Source organism: Pteropus alecto, unplaced genomic scaffold (genome assembly GCF_000325575.1).
Source record: "Pteropus alecto unplaced genomic scaffold, ASM32557v1 scaffold21, whole genome shotgun sequence".
In the NCBI taxonomy this organism is placed as follows: domain Eukaryota; kingdom Metazoa; phylum Chordata; class Mammalia; order Chiroptera; family Pteropodidae; genus Pteropus; species Pteropus alecto.
Genome location: NW_006436282.1, coordinates 25,537,218 through 25,556,415, shown reverse-complemented (window position 1 = coordinate 25,556,415; position 19,198 = coordinate 25,537,218). Strand labels below are relative to the sequence as shown.

At 40.1% G+C, this 19,198-nt stretch overlaps 1 protein-coding gene and 1 non-coding gene across 10 annotated transcripts in view; both read left to right on the top strand.

Annotated features, from left to right (window-relative positions):
• The window catches only part of KIAA0895 (KIAA0895 ortholog), a 44,359-nt gene that overhangs the window by 11,255 nt on the left and 13,906 nt on the right, over positions 1–19,198 (top strand). For 5 of the 9 annotated variants that reach the window (XR_003046329.1, XM_025046904.1, XM_006912064.3 and 2 more), the window contains one exon: positions 7,609–8,303. The exons of 1 other annotated variant lie outside the window; for it this stretch is intronic. Coding sequence is in view for 7 of the 8 variants with exons in the window: in XM_006912064.3 (XP_006912126.2) it covers positions 7,609–8,303 (695 nt within the window). In the remaining variant the exon portion in view is untranslated. Of the gene's footprint in view, positions 1–7,608; positions 8,304–16,306; positions 16,480–19,198 lie in introns of all 9 variants that reach the window. 3 more of the 9 variants (XM_015589547.2, XM_025046903.1, XM_015589549.2) reach the window with 3 other exon arrangements.
• On the top strand, positions 301–465 carry LOC112479961. The gene has a single exon (XR_003046386.1). It is a non-coding gene; the product is annotated as a U1 spliceosomal RNA (small nuclear RNA).

Sequence of the window (19,198 nt, the reverse complement as noted above, 5' to 3'; positions counted from 1 at the left end):
GTGCTTTTATTCTTAAATCAGGGAGAACATTTTGAGTTGGTATTATTAATAGGTCGCTTTATAGTATGTATTATAGTAAAAAATGGGTGTTCGGACCCTAGATCAGAAAGTTTACTTTCCCTTATTAGTTTGAAAAATAACTATGGATTTTAACCATTTAAAAGTTATCTGACATAATAGTAGAATAATTTTCTAGATTGCATTCCTGGCATTTCATTCTATATAATATTTCTGCAAGACAGTCGTGGTAGTCCAGTATTATGACAAAGAACAACGAAGAACAGAGTAAAAGGAAATGCCTAACTTAACCTGGCAGGAGAGATACCTTGATCACGTAGGTGGTTTTCCCAGGGCGAGGCTTATCCTTGACACTCCAGATGTGCTGACCGCTGCGATTTCTCCAAATGTGGGAAACTCGACTGCATAATTTGTGGTAGTGGGGGACTGCGTTGGCGCTCTCCCCTGAAAAAAGTAAATAAAAATAAATAAATAAATAAATAAAAGGATAGGCCCGATTCTAAAACTAGTGTCAAAATAAGTCTAGAGTTCTTTTTACCCTAAGGCGTTGCAGTACCTGATAGACCATTTTTCTGTGAAATTTTTAATGGTAAAACTAAATTCCTTTCCAGTGAAAATATTATGGCTTTAATTTTATTGTTTTATTTCATGTTCCATATTATAAACTGTAGAACTGATTTTATGCAATCATGACATTGCCGTGATCGATCCCATTGTTATTTATGTTGAGGAAGCATAGACAGTTAACAGCATCTAAGATCTAAAGGGCAACATAAATTGTCATTAGATTTTTTAAAATGTGATTCGATGTGGATGTTAGTCTTTCATCTTAAAATACAATGGAAATGTTGGAAGTTACTAAAAAATACCGTACCTTCCATGTGTCTTGGAGCAGGTCTCTCAGACTTGGCACTGTTATCATTAACTTAGTAGATAAGTGTTTGTTGTGGGGACTGTCCTTTGCATTGTAGAATATTTAGCAGCATCCATGACCTCTATCCACCAGATGCCAGTAGCAACACTCTCCTTACCCCCAGTTGTGACAACCAAAAATGCCCCCTGAAGGAGCAAATTCCACCACATTTAAGAACCACTGCCTTATATAGTTAGAGCCCGTCCAAGTGAAGGTTATTAGATAATGATTTAGAAGTAAAACCAATTAAATAATATCCCCAAAGCATAACAATCATTGTAGAGAGAGAATGCGATTATGATAGTATTAGAAAGTGGATATTCTGACCAGCTAGTCAGCAATATAAAGTGGATCTCCTGTTTTTAGATATACAGATTTGGAAATTTGAAGAAAGATTCTTTATAAAATAGTAGACACACACCTCTTGCCTCAACTTCTTTCTCATAATTTAATGGATATCCATATATTAATCTACCTGCACGTTAAATACCTTGAGATAGGTAAGTCGGCAGTGAATTTCTGTACAAATTCATATAGCCTTTTGGAACAGTTCAAGCCTCAAATTTGAAACCTCTTTCAAAATAATTCACCAGGTTGTTTTTCAAAATAGTTTCTCCATTTCTTTTATATAGTACTTGACTTGTTAAAATGATAATTCTAGAACCCTATGCCCAGCATTCCTTTGCCATATCAGAAAGCCCAATATAAATGGCCAGAAACTCTATGAAGAGAATTTAGCAGAAAACATGCCCCCTTTTCTCTTGCTGTCCCCTCACTATTTGTTGGTATCTAAGAAGTCTGTGTTGTTTTGGTTAGCAGAAGAACTTGGCTATTTATGGTGAGGGTATCTATGGAAATGCATTGTTGGGTTTTTTTTTCAGCTTTAAAATAGCTATAAATATAGAGCAGATTGTTTTTTACTTAAGGACTGAAGCAATTAACTGTTTCTGAAATCACTTCCCATGTAATACCTTACCCACTTTGACTTATTAGTCACGAATGAATGTAATCTAAATATAACATTCTGGTAGAACTGCTGATTGGAAGATTAAAATAAAATAAGAAAGGTGTTTATTATATATATGCTGTTTAAAATGAAATCAAATCAGAAAAGGTTTCTGTGCCTTTTCATAGCTTTTTAAAGGAGTTAGTTTATTATAGTAAAGCCACTAAAATATTGGTTCTAGAATGAAGAATTAATTACTTCATGTTAAATTTACATTGAAATCCAAATTCTAATCATTCTAAACTTTCGCATAAATATTATCCCATGGGGCGTTTCTATTGGAGCTGAATATAATGTCGCATATAGTAATGATAACGGATCCTGTACACAGGCTGCTTGCTAGAAGCGAGGACTGTTCTCAGCACTTAACATACATTAACTTTTTTGTTCTTTGCTCCAAAACTATGATGAATTTAGTTTGTTATCCCATTTTACAGATAAGGATATTACATCATAAAGAAGTTCAGTAACTTGGTCAAGGTCACAGCTGTTGATGAATAGCCAAGACTCCCAGGCCCATGTTCTCAACTACTAGGAAAGTCACAGCACTGTTAAAATGACTATATAAGGATTTAAGCCACAAAATTCAACACGAAGATCCCATTTAACCTCAGTGGTACCTTATCTGACAGTTTATTTAAGGTATTTTTGAAGTTTTGTCATAGGCAAGTCTGTAAATTTTTGCTTGGAAAGATCATTTTTACTTAGTTATAAAATCATTGTTTTCAAAATAGAGAAGAAGATAATATAGTTCATTCGATGAGTAGCAAAATTTTCTAAGAAGCCATATAAGATTATGTTAATTTATGATTTTCTAGTGCCCGTATTTGGTGTGTGGTATAAGAAGTGATTAACGAGTCTTCTGGAAATGAAGCTCCTTTGTAACAAAAGTGTTCAGAAATACTGGAGACAAGTTTTCTTAAGGCCAGTGTGTTTGGCCTTATAGGATGAGTGCACTTAGGCACATGGCCCCTGTTTGTCCTATAGCAGTAGAAGGCACCTGCCATTAAAACTTGTCTTCAACATTGCAAATTGTTTCCTTTGTTTATGTGGCCCTGGTGTGACTTTTTTCTCAACCTTCAGGCATTCAAATTCTGTATCCTTTCTCTCCTCTGCAATATTCTCCTCCCTCGGCTACCGCTCCAGCCATCCTTTCATAATCAAGGCAAAGAGTGAGGGGAAACAAACCCAGACGTCTGCCGTAATGGGCCTTAGAATTTCAGTGTCGCGGAGGCCATCGTATGAACCAATGTCAAACTGCCAACATGACAAGCGGTTTAGAAAACCTCCCAGGGAGTTTTCCCGAACAAGTGATATTTGTGCTCAGGGATGAGTAGAAGCTAATCTAACAGAGAGGGGAGGGCGGGACTCAGTGTGGAGAGGTGTGTCCGGAGAGAGAGGGTTGAGTGTGAGGGGTGACAGAATGAAGGGACGCCAGAGTGGACTGATGAAGGCGGAGCGTTGTGTGGGCCGGGGCCGGAGAGGCAGAGTGGCCTGTCCACGAGTGACCTCGTATGCCATGGCTCGGAGCTTTGCTTTCATCCTAAATGGACAGCCATGAGGAATTTTGTTCTGTGACACGTTCACTGTTATTTCAGATGGTGTGTAGTGCTTTTTTTTTAATCTTTTTTTTTTTACCATAATCATCATTTCCTGCCATTATAGAATGCCTTATGTATTTCTAACTGTAACACACACACACACACACACACACACACACACACACACACACACACACACACACACACACACACACACACTAGTTTCTGACCAAAAAACAACAGCATCACATTATAAAGAATCGTCGTTACCCATATAGTAACACTGAGTACTCTATTAAGTAAGTACTCCTAGCTGGGATGGAGAATTTTAGGAATCTTGAAGTACAGTTGAGTTTCTCAGTTCCTGAATTACAATACCTTTCCATCTCTTTTTTTTTTTTTTTTTACTTACAGTCGAGTAACTATATTGGGTACTGTTGAATCTAGAGATGATATAATTTAATAGCTTATTTTTTATAATGTAGACAGTGGGCAATAAATGTTTTCCGAGATACTTATTTTTATAGACCATTTGAAAAATTAAGGTGCAACTTATATTCAGCAAAGTACATAGGTCTTAAATGCTTGATGAATTTGTACATCTGCCCAGAACAGGATATAGAACATTTCTAGAACCCAATACCTTGGTACCTCATCCAAGGTTATAATCCCTCCCTCTTACATAACCACTGTTCTGACTTCTAATGCCATGTTAGTTTCGCCTGTTTTTGAACTACATACAGATGGAATTGTACAGTATGTACTCTTTTGCTCTGGCTTCAGTTTGCTCAGTATTGTCTGTGAGATACGTCTGAGGTTGCAAGATTGTTGCTTGCAACCTCAGTTTGTCCTTTTTCATCTCAATATACTATCCTATGTGAATACACCACAGTTTAGTCATCCTTTCTACTGCTGGTAGAGATTACATCATTGGAGTTTTAAGTGATGATGAACTACTTGATAAAAGTGTTTATCTTATTGGGAGATTATTTTGTTTTGTTTTTGCCTTTTCTTCTGTGTAATCAAGCGACCTGTTGTTTTGTAGTGTAACATTATAGCAGGTTCTCAGGTTTCATAAGTATTAGTGAACCATATAAAATTGCCATCAGATGGTAGAATGGTATTCTCCACCAGGCTTTGTTTCTGGTGATCTAATCTTCCTTTCAGCCAGAGACCTCATAATTACTGTGAAACCTCACCTATTCTTAGCGAAACACCCAGAGTTTAGTGAGCAGTGCTCCCCTCTGTCCCCCATTCCTTTAGCTGAGGAACATGGAGCACTGATGGGTTTAGCGATTAGGCTAATATTACAGAGAGGTAATTGAGAGAGCTGGGAATGGAAGCCAGGGATTCTGGTGTTTTTCTCTCCTGTTCTAGATACAAACGAAGCTTTCATTGTGTTGGTAATTTCAGTATATTCACCTACTTCTGAGTATACTGAGCATCAATTTTAATGTAATGTTTTTCTTTTTTTCCTGTTTCGGTAATCAGGTTGGGGTGAATGATTTTTTGATCAACAAATTTTTTTAATTTACTCCAAGGTTCTAGTGAAGCAGTTGCTGATGGCTAAAATGTCACATTATATAGTGACTTTTAATATAAGAAGGTGACTGTGAGAAATTTACATCCATCTTATATGAGTGTTTGAAGGACCATCTGCCCTACTTTATGAACTCCGTGGCATATCAAGATTTGGCAGGATTGACGTTTCTTAAATAAATACACCTTTGGCACTCCCAAACTTACTCATCAGCAGATGGAGCTTAAAAAGGATGAGGCTAAGTCTCTCAGGTAGATAATTAACAGGTAAACTGAAATGCCCAGATTCCTGGGGGGAGGGGTTTTGTCGTACACACACTGGCACCTCTCTCCCAGCCCCCACTCCTCCTTGAGTGTTTTGGCAGATGGTTTAGGACTTCTTAAAAAAGTATCCTGAAGTGTATAGGTTGTTTGAGATGGGACAAAATTATGAATTTAGACATCACTGTTGCTTTGTGACAAAAGAACTCAATGAGCTTAGCTCTTCGGTCATAAAACTACTGAGACTTAGGACCCAAAGAAAGCATTTTTACACCGAATATTCATTTTTTAAAAAATCAACACAAAATAAATGTAATAAACCATCAGTATTAGGAATTCTTCAGAGTAGTTTTATTAATTAATTTTTAATTTAGTGTAACTTTCCTCCTCTTTATTATGAAGACCAAATGAGAAAACCTGATTTCCTCCTTTGACCTCCTGGCTGGCCTCGTCCTTATCTGGCTTTTCTAGGTTCGTGATACCCTTATTCTTACCTCAGTTTTCTGGGTCTTTTCCTGTTAGTGTCCATTTCAGTCTTCCTTTCGTTATCACTTCTTATGTCCTGAACTTGTGGTGTCCTTTTAGGGAAACTGACAATATTCGGGGCCATTTGGGCTGCAGCCTGTGTCCTGGTGTTCTTTAGCCTCTGTTTGCCCAGCCTGCCCAGTTGTGACTATCAGTTGGCACCTTAAGTCCGAAACCCCTGAGGAACTGGGACCTGCCAGTCTGTGATGAAAGTTTTGTTTGTTCTGTTTGTTTTTGGCTGATCGTGAACATTTATTGAGTGGCTTCTTTGTGTAATCAACCTTCAACATGACCCTGTGCAATCTAGCTCCTACCTCTGCCTCTCAGCTTGTATGTGTAGTAGACATTTTATTTAGCGCCTGCAAGTTCATACTGCTTTGTTATCTTTTAGACACAGAATTCAAATTTCACATGTTGGCCTAGAAAATGTTAAGTAGAGGACTTAAATACCTTAAGTATTTGGTTATTATCCACTTTTGACCTGGAATTATTTCTTTACTCTAAACCTTATAACCTCTGGAGCTTTAAAAGGTTATATTTAGAGCAGGGTATCTCTAAGTTGGCACTATTTTAGGATGAATATTTTTGTTGTCAGAAGCTGTCCTATGCATTACAGGATGTTTGGCATCATCCCTGGCCTCTGCCCACTGATGTTTAGCATCCACGGGCCACTACCCAAGGTGCCAGTAGCACGTCTCCCCTAGTGGTAATACCTAGCGTCTCCAGACATTGCCAGTGTTCCTGCGGGGTGCGGGGAGTGGGGGCCAGATTGCCTCTGGTTGAGAACCACTGGTTTAGGGGCTTCCCTGTTATTTTTCCACTTCTGCAATGATCTCCTCATGGACATATAGAATGGTCCCAGAACTGCTAATACCTATTTATCTAAAATGGCTGCAGAATGGCATGTTTAAGGTCATGCCATTCATTCATTCATTCATTCATCCGTTTCTTCAACGTACATTTATCGAATGTCTACCAGATACCATGTTAAATGTGGGAAAGAAACAAATGAATAGAATGTGGTCCTGGTGCCTGTCTTTGTACATAAATTATTCACATTACCATGTCTTACTGGGGTGCCGTGTTCTGTGCAGAGGAAGAAAGGGCGCAGTGCTGTGCATGTAGCTGGCTTAATGCTGAGTATCTGTTGCTAATTGAATGAGTGACCAGATGTCATAGAACGAACATGGACTCTAATCAGACACACCTGCATTCAAATCATGGTTTACTGTTTATTACTTTCTTTTCATCTAACTTTGAGCTAATTGCTTAACATCCCTGAGGCTTAAGTGATATAACATGTATTTTTTGTGAAACCCCAAACTCATATAAATGTATCAGTGGTGGCTGCTATTATTATTGTTACTTATTACTACTTATAGAAAGGATCTAATATCTAATCTTGAATGAGTAACAGATATATGTGGATAAACAGTTTTTTAAAAAATGAAATAAATTGTCTCTAATTTCAAGATTGTATTTGCTTTGAAAATGCCTTAGATTTTGCTGTTCTTTCTATGAAATCCACGTTCTTTGGTAGAGTTGAGTATTATTTATGTGTTTATTATCTCATATCTATGTTAAACTTTGATCATCTAAATGGTTTGAAGCTTTGGATTTTTATAGATAATTTAGCGCGCATACACATAGAAATATATCTTTTTAATTCTTAAATTGTCTTTTCTAAAGATTGGTACAAATTTTAAAGTTTATGTAACCTTCAGAATACTTTTCATGTAATAAACACTTTGCTTCATCTAGTATCTTTGTTATTTCTTTTGTTTTGATTTTGTTTCTTAACACAGAAAAGCTTCACTGGCCTGAGCAGGAACTTGCTAAGAAGTCTATTCTAAGTGCAGAAGAGTCATTGGTCATTGGCGACGACAGGAGCATTTCACATTTGTCTCCTGGAGTCCTGAAGGACATTTTCACAACCGGAACCAGTAGTTACAATGTCCTCCTACAGAGTAAAGAGGAGAAAAAGCATCAGTCGCAAAAGCAGTCTTCCTCCACATACTCCAAAAGATGCAGAAAACCCAGCAAATCTCCTAGCTCTTCTCGTAGTAAGGACCTTCGCAAGATGAAAGCCCCAGTGCCGGTGATGAGCGCTGGTCCTTGGTACTGCCTAGAAAGGCAGCCTGCTGTCTTTGTCACTAGTTCAGGGTCAAATCCTGTGAAGTTTACACCTGGTATCTCTGTTACAGGGAACAGCATAGTACTGCCACCTAAACCCAAAAACAAGGTCAAGCGATGCCATTTCTCCACTCTTCCAAAGCCAAAGCCACAGCCTCAGCTGTCTAGAAGTTTTGAGAAAGGAGATGACTCCTCTGGAAAGAAATTTTGTATACTGACTGCTATAAAGCCCACCAACTTGGAGAAAGAAAAACTGAGATTCTTCAAGTCTGACTATACCTACAATCCACAGTTTGAATATGCTAATTCTTCTCTGCCAGGTGTGTTAGCCAAGCACAGCAGCGCATCTGATCGCTTTCTTAAGCAGGTAAAATGCCGCTTCACTACTGGTATTTTCATTTTATGTAGCTAAAACAGTTATTTGCAATCTTGTAAAAAGAAAAAAAAAGACTTGAAAAATATTCCAGTTATTTATATGTCATAGTTAACTCCTACCCAGAACATGTATGTATGTGACAGGGACTTTCTAGGTAAGTGGCATGGCCTTCATGCAAACTGCTTTGCACTAATCAAAATCTATAAAGAATCCGTTGTATAGACTTTGTGGCAGGAAGACACTGTACTAGGAAAAAAGCTTCAGATTCTGGTTCCAAGCGTTCATTTGGGAGTTACCAACATGTGGCCCGTTAGGCAGCCCACAGACACGTGTGGCCGGCCGCACTGCATTTTCTGTTTGACACTGAAAGCCGTAGAGGGAGCGGGCAACCTCCGGTTCGCCCTGTCCTGTTACAGTCCCAGCTTGCTTAGACTCCCAGAGGCGCTTGGGGACCTACCCTCGATACTTGCCCACGAACATTTTAGTGCTTTACCGAAATTGTTAATCATCACATAAATATTTAGAAACTCATTTAAAGAAGAAAACAATGAAGTTTTAAAAATGATCTTCAAGACTAGCAAATCATGATGTGAATGATGTAAGCAGCAATTTCCGGATTGCTCAGTTTAGACACACAACACACAGTTCCGTGTGCTTTGGGGCCTGATAAACTTCAGAATTCACTGACGTGTTTGAGGAGAAATTGGCCGATGTTCACCTGCCCGGCATGGTGTTGAGGTCATAAAGGCAGACTGCATTTGGCTAAGTTAACTTTGTACGGGCATTCATAACGCATCGGGTTCGGCCTGGCTCTGTCACAGAGGAACGTCTGCTGGGAGGCTGGGCAGCGCTGCGTGGTTCCACTGGCCTGTGGTGCGTGCCCTATTTTAGCATTTTTACTACAACCCAGTTCTTTGGATTTGTGGCCAGAAGATTTTGTTGTTATAAATGGCATGGAATCTGACCAGTCTTTTGAAGCCATTACGTAAAGTTTATTTTTAAGATTAAAGTAATTTTAATATAGCTCTTTCTTTTCCTTTGTTAGAAGAAACCTTTTCTGCTGTGTCTCTATTTTCTAATGAGCAATCACTTTTTATTTAAATGTGTTGAGATTGTGCTAAGCGTTTATTTAAAAGTCGGCTAATGTTTTTCTTCCTATTTTGGCAGTCATTTTGTGATTTTGTTGTTGTTGTGGAAATTGCAGTTGATCAAACAGGGCTTTCATTTCTAAGTTAGGATAATTATAAAAATGCTGTTTGCCCCTCCCCGCAAGATGGCCGAGATTTATTCACCGATATTCTTTAATTTGGAGTCCTACACCAAGTCCCACCATTAGATTAACGAATGTCTCATTTACCTGAGGCAGTTAGGAAGCATCACAGCCCCTCGGGTCGAGCATTGACACTGCTTTGCCTGTGGCTGTACAATCTGTATTTTAGCCCAGTTCTAACTTGAGATAAAAACCTATATTTGGGTTGTTCGAGACTTCTAAATCACACCAGCAGTCCTAGCCGACTTGTACTTCAGATGCCACCACTTGAGAGAATGCTCTCAACAAATGCCAAATATACTGTTCAGACCACTTTGATTAAATAAAGGAGATTTATCAGAACAAAGGCCTCCATAAAATATGCTTAAATTCCTATTCAGCATCTCAGTGGATTGTGACATGATGTCACATCCACCCCTTCTCCAGCTGGACGCTAAAGCAGCAGCTTCAGGGCCAGTCTCAGGATTCAGAAACGCACTGCATAAAGGGGCCAGGATGTCCAGGTAGCCCCTGGTCTGTAGCCTCCATCAAGGCCTTGCCACCCGCCCCCAGCCTTCAGTCTCCAAGCCATGGCATCCTGACCCGTCTGAGGCCGGCGGTCCCTCCAGTACACAGACAGGCACAATGTGCTGAGCTCCCCAGGCACAGATCAGTCTACCCCAGTGAGACCCAGGCAGCGCCCAGGCTCTGGTGTCCCCCATTGGTTACCCTGTCTCTTCAGGCAGCTCCAAGACTCAGTTTTCCTGGTCAGGCAAGAGGTTCTGCAGGAGGCACTCAGCCTTTGAGGTGGCTCATGGCATCTAGCCTGGGCCGCAGGGCCCGAATATATCTCCTGAGAGAGCCTGCCAAACCCTGCTCGGCCTCTTGCCGGCCACTGTGGTGGCCCTCAGCTCCGCCACCCCGGGGTGTGCTTAAACGTGACAGAGTTTGAAAGTGTCTCTTTTCTGCGGCTGTGGGCCTCTGCGGGAAAGAGCTCAGTGCCCCTGGTGCTGAGGAGAAGGGACCTGGATGAGAAGTAGTAAGAGCCGCTGGGGTCAGGGGGTCAGAGGTGGGGCCTCGGTGGTGCCCTTGAGCAGCAAACTGGCCGTCAGGGCACTTTCGGTCCCCGCTGCCAGGTGGCTGAGCATCCCCAGGGAACCCAGATATCAGCTCCAGGTGGCCTTAGACGCAGCACATTGCTGAACGGATTGGAAGTAAGAGGTGAGAAGCGTCTTCAGGTCAGTCATGGGAGCCCTTGAACTTCAGTGTCTCCAGCAGTCACATGGAAATTATATATTAACGTGGTGAAGCCAGTGGACAGCTTCTGTGGCCGGTTTTCAGCCTCTGGCTGAACTCATACCTCAGCGTCGATCCTGGCTAGCTCCTGCTAACTGGGAGTTCCGATTGGTGGAGGTGGAGCGACATTTAATAACATTAGGAAAATAAGTCAGCTTTTGTTTGGCTAGATAAGATAAAGCTTGAATTATTTTCTTATTTAATAAAACTGGAGCAATGGGGATCCTTAGTGGTTGGTAAATGGGGAGCTTTTGTATGAGAGGAGGCAGGCTTTGGGGTGTTGGGTACCCTCTGGCAAAAGGAATTTTAACAGAGAGGCCTGAGCTGCTGTCCTTGGAAAGCCCAGCTTGCAAGATTAACCCTTGCCTGGCATCTGAAATAAAACTTTCCCTCAGTGATGAGAGTAGCTCGCTTTGCCTAAACTGCAAACAGCACGTTTGATGTTGGATACCTCTTTTTCTTTTGAGAGTCTGGAGTTTTGGAGTCTGCTAGGTATAGTAGGGGTGCGCATGTGGCCAGGCCCCAGTAATCACCCTGGGCGCTGGGTCTGTAACAAGGCTCCTTGGCAGACAAACTCGTTTTACAGCTCAGTTGCTGGGTAAGTGACTCGTGTGCCGTGTGACTTCACTGGGAGAAGACTCTTGGAAGCTCGTTTCTGGTTTTCTCCATACTTTACTGGAGATAAGAATTGGGGAGTGATGGGTTTAAGTTGATCCCTTAAAGGCATTTACATTCAGGTTTCAGAAAAAGAAGAAAAACTCTGCACTGTCCAAATAAAACATCCCCGTGGGCTGTATACACTGTCAGTTTGAGATTCCTGATCAGAGATAGGTCTGGCTTCACATAGCTCCCTAGAGGGCCGTTGTTGGGGTGCCTCTGACAAATCGAGCCTGGGTTCTATGTTGACAGAATAGATTCGGTTTACCATGAACATGAGATTCTTCTTTGGCATCCTAATACTTCTAACACTTTTTAGTTGCATGATATTTGTATAGAAGGTCGAGTAAATTAAGTGTATGCCAAGTTAGTAGAAATTTTTCATTGAGAGTAGCTGAGAAAGCTCGAAGAAAAAAATTATACTTGTTTTCCATATACTTCTATTTGTTATGAAGTTGTTGACACTTTTTTTGTAAGACCCTCGCTGCTCTGTTATTCCATTAAAATTGCTTTAAAATTTAAGGACAAAGTCATATCAGTGTGTGACAAATCACTGCTAGCATTGATATTTGCTCATTACTCCGTGTGCCGAGTGCTTCACACCTGTCGTCATCTTTGGTCCCTCGCGTGAGGAGCAGTGGTTGCGGTATGACCAGTTGCAAAAACTGACCTAGACAGGTGAAGTAACTTTCCTGAGGTCACTATGTGTACAGTAGGTTACAGAGCCAGGAGTCTGTCCCAAACACCCCGTTTCTTCCACACCATGGTCTGGCAGCAAACCAGCCCTCAGTTTCCATGATGTAAATGTGAATACTTCCACCGTGACCAGTTCCAAGCACTGTAGCCTCTCCTGGCTTGCAAGTCATACACATTCAGCGAGCTCTCGCAAGCCGGCGTGCCCGGGCCCCAGCATCCCACTGCTTCCCGAGGGCTTTTGACCTGGCTTTCCTGACCCTAGTGCCACTCTCCACCCGAAAAGCACCAGACCAAAAGATCCTCTCACTTTGCTAGTGAGGAGTCAGTCACAGGGACTCAGAAGACTGTTTTTGTCTTTCTGTAAGACACCTATGAAATAGTGACTATTAGTTACAGTTTTTTGGAAGCTTTAAGACAACAGTATTAACCTTCTTCCTGTCACGGCACCCATCTTTTTCAGTTATAGTTTTGATCTCAACTCATAGTACAACGTTAATTAGTGCCTTAGGAAGAGTACAAGGTCAAAGTTGAACTCCTAGTCTATGAACTAAATATTTGAAAAAAGCAAAAATGGGGCTCCCCAAAAGACCTAACCGCAGTGTTATAGCTGGCTGATTTTTCTCTTCATGCCCCTCTGACTCTGCCAGTGAACCAGGCAGAAACATCCCTTTCATTACAGCTCCCACAATATGTACCTCTTCTCTGTTTACCACTGTCCTCACCATTGCATTTCACCTGTTTCCTGTTTCACATAATCCAGAATTGGCAAGAGAGTTAAAATTAAGTATCTTCAAATGAAACAAAATAGCTGAAAATAGCTTTGAAAAATTCCTTCTACAATAAAGTAGTATATAATATCCAGTGCTATCCTAGTCTTAAGACTTTATATTTTTCAAAATAATTGTTATTTGCAAATATACTCCGGTTTTGATCACTCATATTAATAGAAGGAAACATTTATATGGATTAGGTACAATGGAAAGTTTATTCCCTGCTCCCTCCCTATTGAATAGTTGTCATCAGGGCTGCCACCTTGCTCTCCTGCTGTGACAATGCCACATCAGCCATGAGTAATCCACTAGGGTCAGCAGTAAGTAGTAAATGCAGTAATAGAAAAGGCCACACATAGTGGCATGAAAAGGAGATTGTAGAAGGAAGGATGTTTAAATCAAACATCTAAGTGGAAATAAGCCACTGAATTGATTAGTGCCTTAGGAAGAGTACAAGGTCAAAGTTGAACTCCTTGTCTGTGAACTAAATATTTGAAAAAAGCAAAAATGGGGCTCCCCAAAAGACCTAACCACAATGTGGACTCCTGGCTCAGTAAGAAGAAAGCTTTCTGAACCTTTGCTTTGGTTCCAGGCATCTGGCATTGGAACCTCTGGAGGAATAGGTGCAGTTAGGAAGGATGGCGGGTTGAGCGCTGAGCAGTGTTCGTATGGACTTGCACACTGTGGTGCAGAATGAGTATATTTTTATTTTTGCAACCATTCTGTATGCTTATGTAAATATTGTACTGTCGGCTTCATTGTTCTTATGTATGGATGGAGATATATATAGATATATACAGATATAGATATATATATATCTATATCTGTATATATCTATACACACACACACACACACACACACAATACATGTATCTTGAGGGAATTAGACTGAATGATCTTTGAGGGCCATTTGTAGGATCACACACATCTCAAGTTTCTGGCCCCAAAATATTGTGGCTAATCAAGATTCTGCTTCATGTCACATTATATCTGGTTGTATCATTTATTTTATGAAACGTTTAGCTCTTCCAAACGTCAAGCACAGAAAAGCTCAGTTTCTGCCAGCCGTGTTAACTGAAAATTCTTTTACTTCAGATAACAGTGCTTTATTAATGCAGCATAAGTGGCAAATAGTTTGGTTTGTTAAAATTAATTTTCCAAATAAGTGAAATTTGTTTCTCTAAGCACAAAAACCTAATGAACAATTTCACCATCACAGCGCAGTTCTTTATCTTGACAGCTCAGGACAGTGCTTTTCACAGGTAGGGGAATCAGATCTGGTTATCTTAAAATCATGTGAATTTTACATCATGCTTCATAACGAATCTTTATTCTAATTTAGGAAAATGTAAATTGCTTATGTTCAAGTAAAATGGATACTTTCCAAATAGACGGGGAGGGGCATCTCGTCTTCTCACAGCTCTGGCATCCGGTCTGCTGTCCCCAGTCTAACAAACTGACACTTAGTATGAAGGTGTTATCAGCAAAAAGCAGCTGCTTACGTGAACAGCTCTCTCAGGAGATTACATGTTAACATCATTCATTTCTAGAACTGGCTGCTGTCAGGGAGGGCCCTGTAGCATCTTGAGGGGAAAAGCATCGACGAGGAACCTTCTGGGATGCAGAGTAGTCATGGCTGAAAGGCGAGGGTTCCGACCGGTCGGAGACTGAGAGCGCAAAGTCATAATTTTACAGAATACCAGCTTATCGTCGTAATAAAACATTAAGAGTGACATATTCTTGATTTTTTATCAAAAGATCTGTCCATAAGCCAAACAGAAGAGTTGTGGGGGTTGAGAAAGAAAGCTGCAGGAAACAGTTCATTTTCTAAAAGGTGTTCGATGTCTCTCAAAAAAGCCATTTCTATCACAACATATTATTTAAGAATTAGAATATTACTTGATATTAATATATTCTATGTCTGCTTGACGGGAGTGAAACTGTTCTGCTTGTGTAAGTATAGTATCGTAAAATTTTCGTTACTAATGTTAATGCAAGTTCATGCTCCCATACTATCGGGAGTGACTCAGTCGGGTTATTGTAAAATCTCAGAGGCGCTTGGGTAGAGAAAGGGAAAGGCCTCTGACTTGGACAGCAGCTCTCCTTCCTGCCCCGGGCGACATAACACACAGCAGCCTGTGGCACAGTACTGCGTCATTGATAGCATTCACGTAGTCAAAGTGAGGACCGAGGTGGACTGATTTCATGATGTTAGGAAATAAATTCTGATTTTTGTTTTCCTAGTCGGTAAACTATATAGTTAGAGTGTCTCAAGGGCCACAAACTCCGATGCCTAAAGGGACCTGGGCAGGGATCGTAAGGCACTACAGAGAGCTGGCTGAGCACGGTAGCAGACCAGAAACCAGACAGCAGTTATTTTATGTGAGCTATAATTGGGGTCTAGCGTTATATCTTCATGATTTTCAAGAGAAAGGTGGATACTGAATTCTGTATGAAGTCTTCTAGTTTGTAAATGTTGATGGCTAACTCAGTTAAACAAACAAAGCCTGTCCAGACCAATGAAAACCTGTTTGTGGGCCACGTTCACCCCATGGGTTTACCAGTTTGCCGCCTCTGACTCACCAGATCTGTTACAAATAAACTGTTTTTTGGGGGATCAATGATTAGCATAACATAAAGACTTTTAAATATGGTCCTCTGAAAATAGTGCCTTGCTTTTAGAGTTTATAATAGAAATGGAATAGGTGATTCATTGTTGTATTAAATATTAAAACGTAATAAATACATAAAAATCACATATTTTAAAGCAAGACCGTTCATTTTTTTGTTTTTGATAGAAACAACTTAATTGGAAATCAGATTCCTTCACTAATAGCAGGGTGTCGTGACATAGAATTTCTTTGAGGCTAAGTTTTAGGTGTGCTAGCATTTGAAGGTGTTTTATCTTGGTAGACCTCAGGTTGTCCAAACACTAAAGGGCAGGAAAAGCAAGCCTTCTTTAAATTACATCTTTTTCCAGGTAACACAATTTTGTTTAGCAAACTGCAAAACTTTCACAGATACCATAAAGTAGTAAGATTTTTTAAAAGATATTTCGAGTTTAGTATGTTCCAGAGTCATTTCGTATATTAGATTGGAGAAGTGGGGTCGTTTCCCAACCTAATAGCGAGGAAGATTTTCTTACAGTCAGTTGGAAATGCCCCATCAGATTGTGTGTCCTTGGAAGAAGGTATGACCTTGATGACTCATTGAAACAGCACTTCTGTTGACTTGCCTTTGAAAACTTGCCTAAGCATCTTCTCAGGTTCTTATCTTCACAGGGTCTCTCTTACAAAATAGCTTGAATATCTGTTTTTTTCTTGTAGGTGATGCAGGAAGACTCTGCAGTACTAAGCCGTTTTTAAATACTTGTCCTGGTAGCAGTTACCCTCTCGTTTCCCACTCAACATTGTGTACATCCAGACTGTCCCCCAGCCTGAGGACACAAACATGCAGAAGGGGCGAAGGGTGTGTGTGGATGGGGGCGAGAAGGCTGAAGGTGACATCTTTACTTGTCCTACTGTGTGTTTCACTTTCTTGTTCCTTCACTGAAGGCAGACTCGGTGTCTCAGATCTATTTCCTCAGTTCTGCATATGTGTAATATAATTTTTTGAAATACTTTCCCTTTTATTATAATCTGGTCATAGTCTGCAGTCTGTTGTATAGAAAAATGAATTACTGGCAAAAGCATTTTTGCTTCAGTCTCCCCTGCTCTCCACACTGCTGTGTCTTTCTAAGATACAAATCTGATCATGTCACTTCCCTTCCTGAAAAACTTAAGGGCTCCTCATAATTCAAGATAAACCCAAAATCTTTAGCATGGCTGACAGGCTTTCACTTTCCACCATCCAGCTCTCGCTTGCACTGCCAGAGTCAAGTCTATACTCCTGCAGCGTCTTGTGCAAACAGCCTACCATAGCATTTACCATGCTGCTTTCCTGCTTATGTTTCTTTTTGTGTCTTCATTGCTAGTCTGACCTCTTCGATAAAGTGTATTTTATTTACTTCAGCTGTCCCCAGAATTTTGCACAGCTCCTGGCACTAAATAAATGAGTCTCCTGGTGTCTGTCCAGCCAGGAACTCTGGTTTTCACTTGCTTTGCTTTGTATGTGCTTCTGACGATACATGTCTTGTCAGCCACTTTGCCATAAGAAAGAGTTTGGAAAACGCTGGCTTAAAGAAAATGACTGTGTGATCTCCTAGGGGTTATTCAGTATTTCGGGGGAGGAGGGAGTTACAGATATTATAATTCACTAAAAAGGGGAGGAATGAAGGAAGGGTTGTGATTGGATGGAGGTCAAACCAGTTACCTTAAATTCTGTAATTAAAACCCAGCATTCTTCTGCTAAAATTTAAATACTGTGCACAGTTATCTGGGAAATAGATTACACAGCCCATTCACAGTCTCTCTCCCGCTCCCTCCTCTTTTTCTCTCTGTCTCTATATCTAATTTTGTCCTGAAAACAACCCCGTAAGGTAAGTAGGACAAAGATTTTCATCTCCATTTTGCCAGTGAAGAAACTAAGCCTGAGAAAGGTAAAATGACATGCTTAAGACCTCGCAGTCACTGACTTACATCGTATCAGTGTCCCTGCTGGATACAGTTTTTCACTGAATGAAAGCTGCAGTTGAGAAGGAAGATAGTTTTTAGCACATGACTGTGGAAGTGGCTCGTGATCGATGGTCAGATTTCCACAATGCTAAACAGTGAACAGAACCAGCGAGTAAAACAAAAGCAGATCATTCAACACAATGTTGAGATTTTTCGGAAAGTTTGTTTTATCATCCAAGACGATGCTGAATGTTTTATATAGAGATTTTTCATTTTCTGGATTAGTGGTTTAAATGTTACATAGTGCTATATTACTATTTCTTTTTTTAATAACAGCTTTACTAAGATATAATTCACACACCATACAGTTCACCCATCTAAAGTGTACAGTTCAGTGATTTGTAATATATTTAGAATTACTCAGCCATCACCACTGTCAAATTCAAGGATATTTCATCACCCCCTCAAAAACCCTAGACCCATTAGAAATGACTCACCATTTCCCACCATCCTCCCAGACCTAGGGTCTACTTTTTCTTTTTCTATGGATTTGCCTATTCTAGACATTTCAGATAAATGGATCATACATTTATGTGGTCCTTTGTGACTAGCTTCTTTTACTTAGCATAGGTTTCAAGATTCATCCATGTTATCTATGTCATGCCATGTATCAGTACTTTTTATTATTGAATGATACTCAGTGTGTGGATATATTACACATATTCATCAGTTGAGAGACATTTGGGTTGGCCGTTGTGAATAATGCTGTGAGCGTGGGTATACAAATTTTTGTGTGGACATATATTTTCAATTATCTTGGGTATACACCTAGTAGTGGGCCATACGGTAGATCTTCGAGCAGTGGGTCATGTGGGAACTCTGTATGTTTAACCTTTCGAGGGGGACTTTTCCAAAGTGACCATACCGTCTCACATTCCCACTGGCAGTGCGTGAGGGTTCCAGGTTCTCCATGTCCTCCTCAGCTCTCGTTTTATTTTTGTGCTTATAGCTGTCCTAGTGATGTGAAGTGTTATCTTACTGTGGTTTTGATTTGCATTTCACTGATGACAGATGATGTCGAGCATCTTTTCATGTGCTTTTTGGCCATTTGTCTGTTTTATTTGGAGAACTACTTATTCAGATCTTTTGCCCATTTTTTAATTGGGTTATTTGCGTTTTTATTCTTGAGGTGTAGATGTTCTTGATATATTCTAGATATAAGTCCCTTACCAGATATGAAATTTGCAAACATTTTCTCCCATTCTGTGGGTTATCTTTTTACTTTCTTGATGGTATCCTTTGAAACACAAAAATTTTTAATTTTGATGAAGTCCATCTTAAGCTATTGTGTTGTTGTTTGTACTTTTGGTGTCATAGCTAAGAAACCATTACCCAGTCAAAGGTCATGAAGACTTATGCCTGTGCTTTCTTTTAAGTGTTTTGTAGCTTTAGCTTTTATATTTAGATCTTTGATCCATTTTGCGTTAATTTTTGAATATGATATAGGGGTCCAACTTTATTCTTTTATATGTGGCTATCTAATTGTCCCAGCACCATTTGTGGAAAAGAATTTGATTACGTGTCTGGTTTTAACAGAGGAGAATAAGAGTGCTTTAGGATCGTGGGGTGGCAGTGCTGTGACGCTGGTCTGTGTAGCGTTAGAAA